The sequence below is a fragment of the Fukomys damarensis genome, unplaced genomic scaffold, assembly GCF_012274545.1.
Source record: "Fukomys damarensis isolate Sample0158 unplaced genomic scaffold, DMR_v1.0_HiC HiC_scaffold_39, whole genome shotgun sequence".
Lineage (NCBI taxonomy): Eukaryota > Metazoa > Chordata > Mammalia > Rodentia > Bathyergidae > Fukomys > Fukomys damarensis.
The window spans coordinates 128,302,310-128,314,092 of NW_022900951.1; the positions used below are offsets into that span (position 1 = coordinate 128,302,310).

At 37.7% G+C, this 11,783-nt stretch overlaps 1 protein-coding gene across 3 annotated transcripts in view; it reads left to right on the forward strand.

Moving 5' to 3' along the window:
- Positions 1-6: 6 nt before the first annotated feature.
- Positions 7-11,783, forward strand: part of Brcc3 (BRCA1/BRCA2-containing complex subunit 3) — a 68,808-nt gene continuing 57,031 nt past the window's right edge. For 2 of the 3 annotated variants that reach the window (XM_010625178.1, XM_010625180.2), the window contains exons 1-4: positions 7-188; positions 783-799; positions 1,592-1,646; positions 7,003-7,122. In XM_010625178.1, the coding sequence (XP_010623480.1) occupies positions 66-188; positions 783-799; positions 1,592-1,646; positions 7,003-7,122 (315 nt within the window). In that variant the 5' untranslated portion in view covers positions 7-65. The remainder of the gene's footprint in view (positions 189-782; positions 800-1,591; positions 1,647-7,002; positions 7,123-11,783) is intronic. The other variant, XM_010625179.1, reaches the window with a different exon arrangement.

An 11,783-nucleotide genomic window follows, 5' to 3' on the forward strand; every position in this document is an offset into this window, starting at 1 on the left:
GCCGGAGTACCCGGTTGGTCAGGCCGGAGTGGGCCCTAGAAGGACGTGAGCAGGGTCGGAGCAAGATGGCGGTGCAGGCGGTGCAGGCGGTGCAGGCGGTTCATCTGGAGTCTGACGCTTTCCTAGTTTGTCTCAACCATGCTCTGAGCACAGAAAAGGAGGAGGTGATGGGGCTGTGTATAGGGGAGGTGAGTAGGTCAGCCTGGCTGAAAGTCTGCTGAGCCGTCCCCAGTGGTTTCTGGGGCGGCTGGGAGGCCACGAGAACCTCCGACCCCGATCCTTGCACATTCTCTGGATGTCTTTTTTGCGGGGCCCTTTCCTCTGGCCCCCAGACCCTCGCTTGTCTCTCGCATGCCTCCAGCAATCTGCATAAACCCACGGAGAGCTTTTCTGCTGAGGTTACCACCCTACTGCGCAAAAGTACCAGTCAGGGTGGAAAGCATTTGTGGTAGAATGAGGACATTGAGGTATGAGGAAGCCGGGAAGTAGGGTTAGACCCTCCCGCCTCGCTCTAGGGAAGCAGAGATGGCCATAAAACGTTTTAAAGTTTAGCAGAGATCCTGAGACAAGGGTTTCATGGACACGAAAGTTTCCACTGAGTTGCGTTGCAGAGGGACCAAAGTGGATGAGGAACTACAATGTAGCTATTCACAATATAAAAATTCTCTCATCTTTAATTCCGGTGTCAATGAACATATGACCTAATTTTTGTATAATCTGCATTCCCGTCGTCATATAAGCGTGATGTGATCAATAATGTTTTCTGTTCCTTCCCACTCTAGTTGAATGACGATACAAGGTAAGATTGTATTTATTTACTCATATCTTGTGATTTCTAAATCATTGTTAACTCAAAACTATGACGTTTGGTAGCGTTATGTATGGATTCCGTGTTAAATTACCAATGTGACTTCAGAACACCCTCAGGTCTACAGTTTGAGTTCCACCCCAACCCTGAAGGTTTATTTCTGCCTTACTTTTTAGTAGGAGGAATTTCACTTGAGCTATATAGGACCTTATGTGAAAAATATGATTAAGCGGTAACATGACCATAAGAGAACCTGTTAAGGCTCTTAGAAATAGAATTTCATTGACAGAAATAAAGGCAGAATGTTGAAAAGACTACCAATATGTTTTTCATTTAGTGCTATTATTTTTCACTTTCTTGCTTGATGTGTTTTATGTTCTGTCTCTCCTGAAATGTCATTCAGATAATTTTCATTGTGGCAGATAATGTATACATTCAGAGCGCACCCCCCTCGATCCACTCCTCTATCTAAACAGTGGCTTTCTGCCTTCTCCCTTGATGGGCCTTTTGTGATCTCAGAGATCCCTAGTAGCTTGAAGGCTTGAGGGTAAGCCTCTGGGGTAGCTTTTACTTAAATTTCAAAGCATAGCTTACTATATTTTTCAACAGACCTCTGTAAAGCCCAGAAGTCCTGTCTAGCAGCTCTAGCCTCAGTGCACTTTTCCTCCTCTTTTGTTTCTGCTAAATTTACATTACAAAAACTGTTAATCAGGTTATTTTGCTTTAACGCCTTTTCCTATTCCAAAGCCAAGCTCCCTTTCCCTCCTAATTTATCCCCAATAGGAGTGATTACAAATTTGCATATACTGGAACTGAAATGCGTACAGTTGCTGAAAAGGTATGTGTGCTGGAATTCTGCATGATGGCAACTTTGCAGCTGGGGAGGGGTTTCTACTCTGATGACCTCAGCCAGATTATCAACCCCGTCTGTGGCTGGGTAGGGTTTCCTTTCCAATAAAATCAGAAGAGAAATTTACCCACTAGAAATGGGATCTAATTTTCTGTTTTTTTAAACAGTTTGTCTGCTTGATCAAAATGAGTAACCACTGTCAGTACCACTCTCTTCTCCATCCGTCATTGTCTTTTTCTGACCTTCTCTTGCTTTCCTCGAGGCTTTGGCATCTGGTTCGCTGTGTTGTCACCTCTTTATCCTGAGTCTCAGCAGCTGCTCATGTAGCCCTTCTCTTGCACACAAACTATCCATAATAGCATAATTCTTAGACTACTTTGGCTTTTCTCCTGTCTGCACTTCTAGCCTAAGTTTTTTGGCATGCATTGGCCTAATTGAGGTATAATCCTGGTGAATTTTTCTCCCAATATATCACAAATACCTTTGTAAAATGCAATAAAAATGAATTGCATCATTCCCTTCCTCCAGGCTCTTAGACAACAACTCCATTTACTTATCCTTTTATACAGACTTCTTAGCAACTTTTCTTCCCATATCAGAAAAGGTCTCTTCCTATCAAAGCTGCAGCTTATTCAGAGACCTTATATTCTTCTCTTAGGATGTGCAGACTATGATTAAATTATTCTCATTTTCAGAAAGGAAAGAAAAGCGACTTCTAAATTCTGTGTCTTCCTATGGCCACCATTCTTAAACACTTCCTTTCATAGCCAGACTTTGTAGAAGCACAGACTAAAATAATTTCTTCACCTTCCCCAGTCACATCCACTGAGATCTGGTTTCTACTCCTACCTCTCCAGCCGCTTCCTCATTGCTGTGCCGAGTGTATTTTTTCTTGGTGCTTCTCTTTCTCTCTGAAACTCCAAACTTCCCTGGGTTTTTGTTTGTTTTGTTAGGTTGTGCTTCTTTTATTTCTCTCCTTTCCCCCATATTGTTTATGAACTCTTCCTCCTCTGTGTATACATTAAACGTCATTCCTTTTAGGCACTAAAACCTCTAATGTATGTGGGGGGGAGAAATAGAGATAGTTTACTACTACCCTGGGCATGAACTGCTAGCATATATTCTGCAGTGTAATGATATAATTTTTTCAAGAGTTTATATCCTCATCTTGAATTTTATATAAATTTGTATTGTCTAAATTAGATATTAAACTTCATGAGTTGAGCAACATTAGCTTTTTAGTTAGTGTGGGTATGGTATTTTTTATCCTTTTGTTTTTAGCCTATGTACTAATATTTAAAATATATCTCAATTATATCTAATCATTTTAATAATAGTTTCATGATCTTTTTTTTCTGGTTTTTTGAGGCAGGGTCTCACTATGTAGTTGAGACTGACCTGGAACTCACTATGTAGCCCAGGCTGGTCTCGAACTCACAGCAATCCTCCTGCCTCAGCCTCCCGATTGCTGGGATTACAGGTGTGCTCCACCATGCCCGGCTCATAATCTTTTTAATTGGAGTATTTACTTCAGTTGCATTTAATGTAACTACTAATATATATTAGTTACAGTTGCCTTCATTTTGCTTTCTACTTGACCTACTTTTTTGTTTTATATTACTTTTCATTTCTCGCCTTCTTTTGGATTAATCAAATATGTTTTATTAATTTTACTTCAAGTCTCCATTAGCTATAACAATCTTTTATTGTCCTTTTAGTGGCTATCCTACATTTTTGTTGTTGTTCTTTTTGGGGGGGTACTGTGATTGAACTTGGGACCTTGTGATTTCGAGGCAGGCAGTGGAACCACTGAGCTAAATCCCTGGCCCAAAAGTATAATGTTAAATTGATTTTTGTTTGTTTGTTTGTTTGTTTGTTTTGTTTCGGTACCTGATATTGAACGCAGGGCCTTGCACTTGCGAGGCAGGTGACAGCACCTCTGAGCTAAATCCTGGGCTATCCTACATATTATAGTATGAATTCTTGATTTATTACAGTGTGACACAAATGACTATATTTACCATTTCCTCAAAAATACAGATGCTCTTCAACTTACAATTTGGTTATGTCCCAATAAACCCAGTGGATTTAATAATATTGGGAGAGTAGAGCGAATATTTTGTAAAATATTGGTTATTTCCCTTCACGACCACATGGAAAACTGAACTGCAGCTCACTGCTCCTACCCAAGATTGTGAGAGTATCATATCACATATCATATGTCACTAATCTGTGAAAAGATCAAACTTCAAAGTATAGTTTCTGCTGAATACATACTGCTTTTACACTGTGATGAAGTTGGGGACCATCTATACTGGAACTTTACAACATTTTGTTTTCGTTTATTCCCTCTCACCTTTTGGATTATTGTTGACATACATTTTAATTGTATGGCTATTTTAAGCCTCACAGGACACTGTTAAGTTTTATGCAGTTAATATTCATTGTATTTACCCAAAGACTTAATCTCAGTGGTGCTTGTCACTCCTTTCTTCATTTTTGGGATTTTCCTTTTGCCTAAAGAACTCTCTAAGGGATAGGGATGTAGCTCAGTGGTGCCGCACCTGCCTAGCAAGTGCAAGGTCCTGAGTTCAGTCCCTAGTATGGGTGGGGGGGAACACAACGACACACGACAGGACGGACGACTCTTTCTAGTATTTCTGTGCTGATAATGAATTTCCTCCATTGTGCATCTGAAAATCTCTTTATTTTGCCTTAATTTACCTTAACTTTTGAAGGGTATATTATTTCAATATAGAATTCTTGGTTGCCAGATATTCTCTTAGCATCTCACTTTCTTTGGGCTTTCATTGTTTCAATTGAAAAGGAAGCCATTTGTCTTTCCTTGAAAAGCTATGCATCTTTCTATCCCGTTTTTGATTTTATTTATTAAGTTTTTATTGCCTGTTGGACATTGTACTGGGTGCTGGCAATAAAAATATAAAGAAAACAAAGTCCCTGCTCTTAAGGGGCCTACATTTTAGTACAGGAGAAAATTGTGTGAAATAAGTAGAACACAGTATGTATTCTAACAGTTATAAGTGAGTGGATATTATAAAAGAAATCATATGTAGAAGAAAATGATTAGTTTTGACAGGATGATGGGGAAATTTAAAGGCTAGGAAAGAGTCCACCGTGTGAAAAAAAAAGGGGCTGGGAAGCACCTTGTAGGCCGAAGGGACAAGAGGCGAAAAGGTGTGGTGTCCAGGGAACCTCAAGCAGCCGAATAATGCCAGACATTTATGTGAAGATACTCATACATGCTTTGCAACAGGACATCACTTGACAGCTTTTTGTTTATTATACAAAGTGGAAATTTGATTATAAAAATAGTCAGAATTTAGTAGCAAAGGTTCCCTTCTTTTGAAAAACAGTTCTGTGATTTCATTAAATCTCTACAGTATTAGAAATTGAAAAGCTGAACTGGTTAGATAGCTTTCTTGTTTGAAAAGATTAAAATTGCAAACTGAATATAAAAATAAATAAAATCTTTGCTTATCTATTCACAGGAGAATGCTGAAGATAGATAAAATCTTTGTCCATTAGAAATACAATCTTGGGCTCAGTGGTAGAGCACAAAGGGTGATAAAAAATATGATGAATGTTTAGATTTGAAAAGAACTTATTTAAACATTCACCCTATTTTATATACCCCTTGTCGATCAACCATTTATGGCGATTTTTGTCAAGTAAAAATCTGATGGTATGTCCTCACCACCCTTACTCATTGCATCTGGCACCTTGTGACTTTGGCCTCTTCCCAAAATGACCATGAAAGGTAAATATTTTGTAATAATTCAGGACGTGGAGGCCGCCATGACAGTGCAAGTTATGATACCCAGGAAAGAGGACTTCCGGAACTGCTTCAGAAAGTGGCAAGAACTAATGGATCAGTATGTTTGAAGCAAGAGGGAGTATTTTGAGGGGGATTCATGGCAAATATGTCTTTTACTGGAATACATTTTTTAGAAAAAAAAATTTCTAAACATTTATCATAGGTTTTGATCACATCCCTTGCTTGTGATGCATCTGAAATTCCCGGCGCTCAGTAGCCACATGTGCCTAATGGCTCTTGTGTTACACGGTGTGGCTCTGTAGCTTACTTCAGAAGATTCTTAGGTTTTCATTCTTGTCCCTTCATTGTCTCATTGTGCAAACCCATCCTTTCCCCTGAAACTCTTCACTATTACACTGTTCTAGTTTTGCCTTTTCTGTCTTTCTACCTATTCCCTTTTCTAGCCTATCAAAAATATGGGCACCCCTTTTGATTCAGGCCTCTGCTCTCTTTCTCCCACCTTTTTTGTTCACTCATAAAATTTTATTGATTCCCCCACCTGCCTGCCTGTTAATCATGGCCATAGCGTACTTCCTCTCACCTCAGATCAACTCATCTGATAATGAGCTCATCTCTCTATCTTCTGACCATTTATTTCTAAACTTAGATCTGCCTCCTTTGTTCCACCTAATCCGAGCCTTTAAACTTGAGAGTCATCATTAACGATTCTGTCCCGTGTCACCCATGGTTCGTAAGCCACCAAATCTTGATTCTTCCTTCTTAATGGGTCTCATATCTGTTTCTTTTGTCTCTACCATCTGCTTAATCCAGTGCTTTATCATTATTTCATGTATAGGTTATCTGAAATAATTTCCTTCCAGTTCATCCCGCAAATCACATCTTGTTACTAGATATCTTCTACATTCTCACTCCAACCTTCCTTCTTTGAGTTAACATTTGCTGTTACACCTTAAGCTGTGTGTCTAAATCATTTGGCAGCCAGTTTGTCTCTCAAATTCTTCATTCATACTTGACTAGCATATATACTCATTTGGCGTACCTGTAGAAATTCTGTGAGCACAAATACACACCTAGACCAATCAAGGAATAGATACACTTACCTATCTTTTCTATGAAGGAATAGATACACTTGCCTATCTTTTCTATGAAGGTTTTTTGTCTAATTTAAATGATCCCTTTCCTGTGAACTCCCTCGCATTGATTTGTTACATTATTAGCATAGTTTCATGTATGATTGCTCCTTAATTTTATCATTATTGTATTAAACACTTTGTCAGCACTGATTTATTTCCTTTGTGTGACAGTGTCTTGCACAGTTGTTAACTGAATAATTATGAAACATTCAAAAAGTTGTTCCTTGATCTAAATACTTTTATATTTTTGTTTCAATTTCTTTCATTTGAAACATTTCATTATTTATACACAAAATGTCAGTTTTCTAAGATGAAATCTTTAACCTGGTACTCTAGCGAAATACAATCCTATAATGATGTAAGAAGTGTTGTTGGCAAGAGACAGAAGTAATGATTTCTGTGGATTTTCCTTTAGGTTGACACCGTCAGAATTGTTCATATTCATTCTGTCATCATCCTGCGACGTTCTGATAAGAGAAAAGACCGAGTGGAAATTTCTCCAGAGCAGCTGTCTGCAGCTTCAACAGAGGCAGAGATATCCTTATTGACCAATAAGAAGCTTTTCCATGCTCTGGGGCTTTTGGGCTATACTGATCTGCTTGCTGTAAATTTTCTTCCTAGGGATTGTTTTCCAGTTTTCATATTTACCCTTTAGACCCAGTTGTTTGGTTAATCAGAATTTCTCTTTATTCTTTGAATGGCTTTTATCAGAAGAAAGAGAACTTTCTTGCATTCCTGCTCCTAAACGCCCAAAGACCCCAGGGTCAGATACTGTGAGGACTCCTTTCCTTCACATCTCTTACTTCTCCCTTCTCCATTCCTTTCTGCCACTCCTTCCATTTTTCCTAAAATCATGAATTAATTGTTAGGCTACTCGCTGTCTTGGTCTCTATCCTTTGGGAGATTTGCTCTTGAGACCCTCTTTAAAAATGTAGGGTTGAGAAATGAATGCAATATTCCATGATAAATAATCCAAAGAACAATCAAATAGGATATGTGCTCCCTATGATCTGGACTCCATACCTCACCTGTAGCGAGTTAAATGTGCATCAGTGCTTTTAGAAATTCATTGTTCTTTTGGATTAAGTCAATCTTCTAGACAACTAAAATAGTTTCAAAAGTAGGTAGAACACATGTATAGTAGAAATTTTACAAAGTACCAGGCGGTGTAGAGGAATAGGTGTTTCTCCAACCTCTGTCCTCCAGCTCTTCCCTGGCCCTTGCCAAATATAAACCAGGGTATCAGTTTTGCATGTATCCTTACAGACGGATATGCACATACAGAAGCATATATGAAGATTCTCTGAAAAAGTATTGAATACATATTTACCTTCTCATATACAGTATCCATCGTTTTTCACCAAGTGATGTCTTTTGAAATGTGTCTATTCAGTATATAAAGCTGCCTTACACTGATGCATAACTTATTTGTAAACTTATGCCTGGTTGCACTTCACAAATGTGTGTTGATCTGTAGGATCATTTCCTCGAAGCAAGGCATTTTCATTGCTTCAGAATGCTTGTTTTAAAGTTAGTTGAGGTTGAAAATTCTTAGTTTTCCAATAAATTGTTAAGATCCACGCATGTTAAATTCATTACTAAAAATTCATATGGCACAGCCACTGTGGAAATCAGTGTGGAGATTTCTCAAAAAAAGTAAAACTAGTGTTCCATTTGACCCAGCTATTCCTCTTCTTGGTATCTTCCCAAAAGAATTAAGAGCATCATACCACAGTGATATATGCACACCCATGTTTATAGCAGCACAATTTGTAATAGCTAAATCTTGGAAACAGCCCCAATGCCCATCAACCAATGACTGGATAAAGAAGATGTGTTTTTGTTTTTGTTTTTGTTTTGTTTTTTGAGACAGGGTCTCACTGTGTAGTTGAAACTGACCTGGAACTCACTGTATAGCCCAGGCTGGTCTCAAACTCATTGCGATCCTCCTGTCTCTGCCTCCCGAGTGCTAGGATTGTAGTCTTGTGCCACTACACCTGGCTTATGATTTTTTTTATACAGTGGAATACTACTCTGCCATAAAAAACGATGAGCTTCAGACATTTATAACTGAATGGATGCACCTTGAGACCATACTCTTAAGTCAAATAAATCAGACACACATTTGAGTGCCATGTTGTTTCTATGGTGTGAGAAAGTGAAAGGGGAAACAAGGACTAAAATTGAGGATATTGGGTCAGTGGTGTCCAAAAGTTGTGGGTTTCTTCCTATTGTGGGAAAGGAGGAGATGTCATTCCCATGTCCAGGAGTGAATGAATGTTTGAGACTTTGCCTAATGGGAAAGACATCTGTGGAAAGGCATTTCCTAAGTCACAGGTAAGAATCCAAATAGATGACTAGATGGGGGCTGTGTTTAATAATGGTGCCTTTGAAATGGTGGTCCCAGTGTCTGGTAATCTAACCAAAGGCCTGCATTTTAGCTTTTTTTTTTAACTTCCACTTAATCTGGCAGTCTGAACCCTTTTCCCCAACTCAACTCTGACTTTAATGCTCTGAGAAAATATCCCACAGGACTGGACCCTCCTTAACCATCTATCTTCCTTCTAATCTACGTGAATTTCTGTGGTGGCTGTCTTATGTAAAATATAGCAAAAATTTATTGTACATAGTTTCTATTAAATGATAAAGAAAACATGAAAAACAGAAGATAGAGAAATAGGAAGTAGGGAGAAGTTCTAATAATTCCCCAAACTATATATTCTGTGGTTTCGAAAGTATTTCAGTATATATACTAATTTGTTTCATTTATACCGCTAGGTCCTCTTGGTTCATTGAAAAGAAAATTTTGTGCTATTGTCTATTGCTTTTTTCTAAGAGTCTTTTTTGTCTATGATTTATACTCTAACATTTTGGCCATTCTTTTAAGATTATGGTACACAGTATATTAACTAATGTTATTCTTTAATTAATTTGTTATGAAATTTTGCTTTTTTCATAGAAGACTTTTTAAAAAACATTTTTAATATCTACTTGTATTACCTTGAAATAACAATATTTATAACAAAAAATGGACCCAGATATAGTCCTACGTGATAATAATATAAATACTACACTATGACATCTATTCTTTTTATCAGAGCATCCCTTGTCATGCATCTATTCTTTTTCTCTTTTCATCCCAATCAGACATGGACATGTAGAAGAAACAATGTTCTTTCTACTGTCCATGTCCTAGATTTTAGTTTCTAGAATTCATAGACTCAAAATTGTTCACATAGTGATGGTAAACCTTTTAGAGCTTTCAGTAGCAAACAGCCTGCTGCAGCCCGCATGCTGTAGGTTCACTACCACTAACATAGAATATTTCTTGTTGATGTCTGGTAAGAGCTTTGCTCTAAGAAACTTTATATTTTATAACCTTTCCTTAGAAGTATAAGAAAGATATAGAATCTCCTGAGTTATATGTGCAGCTTATACATTCTTTTTAGAAGATTGAAAAATATTTCAAATTAATTATATCCATAATACATATTTTTGCTATTCACATAATTCTTTAAGCAATATTCACATATATTTGTGCTTTGTCTGTTTGTGTTTTTTTTTTGAGACAAGATTTCACTCTCATTCAGGCTGGCCTTGAATTCACTATGTAGCCCACATTGGCCTTGAACTAGTGGTGATTGTCCTGCCTCAGCCTCCTGAGTTCTGGGATTACAGGTGTGTCACCATGCCTGGTTGTCTGTTTACTTTCAAATCTACTTTTGAGCTTTCAATAAAACTGTGAAGATTTCTCAAATATTTGATAAAGGAAGCAATCATGAAAATATTCTACTACCATAGCATTTTCATCTTTCAGTTTAAGTATCTTCTATCATTTTGTGTAGTTTCCTGTTCTTCATGGGAGTTGATAGATTTTTATCTTTGTAGTCTCAACTCTGTTGCCTTTTTTCAAGCTGGTGGAACAGTCAGTATATCACAGGGTTTCTAAACACAGTATCCACTCTACCATATCAGTTGTAGCAGCAGAATCTGATAAGGTGGGCATTCATTACCTGTTGCTACTGTAACTGTAGGACCTCCTTCTTAGCTTTTTCTGCGCAGCTCTTTACTGATTTTAACAGAATATTGTTTTAGTTCATTTTCTTTTCCATCTAGATACATTTGTAACATAGCAGCAGTCTTGTCACTAGAAGTGCATCTTTAACTGCCGCTCAAAATCTTATAGCTGTGTAAGGGAAAAAGCACCTGCTTCTAATGGATCCTGCCTGATCTCATCTTGTCTGTTTCTCACATATTTCATCACATCCCTTCTTGATGAAATGAATTCAGTTGATTCAGTTGCTGAGGCACCTCTTCATCAGATGAATCTTTACCAACTGCAGCTTTGAAAGATTTCATAACAACTTCTAGAAAAGCACCCGTTCTACTAAATCCCAGACATGTAGTCATCTTGGTAGAAAGCATAAACCTGGCCACAAATGCTTTCATTTATTTGTGAAGCAGCTGCAAGCCCAGCAGCCTGTCAGCTTTTCTGCTTCTGGCTCCATCCGTGTGCAGAGCTGGGGCCTGTGTCACGTGACAGCCTCCCTCTCCCACAGTTCTGTGGCTCCCTGTGGGACTCTCCTCCTTAGCAGAGTTCTGTGATGTTGCCAGCCTGGTCCGCAAAAGCTGTGCCTTATTTCTGGTGATTTTAATTTGTATCTTATTTGAAGTAAACAGTGAGATTTTCATTTTTAAGAGTCATTTATATTTTTCTCTGAATTGACTGTTTACTTCCTTTGTTCATTTTTCTATTGATTTGATAATCTTTTTCTTAATAATTTACAGGTACTGTATGTATTAAGAAAATTAGCCTTATATAATGATAGTAATTTTTCCAGTTTCTTTTAATGTATGTGTGGTTATTCCTTAATAAAGTTGTTCTGTTTTACATTTTTATGTAGTCAGATACATCAATCTCTAGTGTATCCCTTTTGCATCTTAAAAAAAAAACTATTTTGAAATAACTTTAGAGTCATGGGAACTTGCTAAAATAGTACCGGAAGTAGTACTACAGTACTGGCTTTAACCCAGTCTCCCCGAAGGTTACATGTTATAGTGCAATAGGAAAACCAGCACCTTAATGTTGCTACAATTGTGTATAATTCTATGCTCTGTTGTCACATGTGAAGGTACAGTAATCACCACAACAGTAAAGACACAAAGCTGTTCTATTTTTTTTTTTTTTTTTTTTTT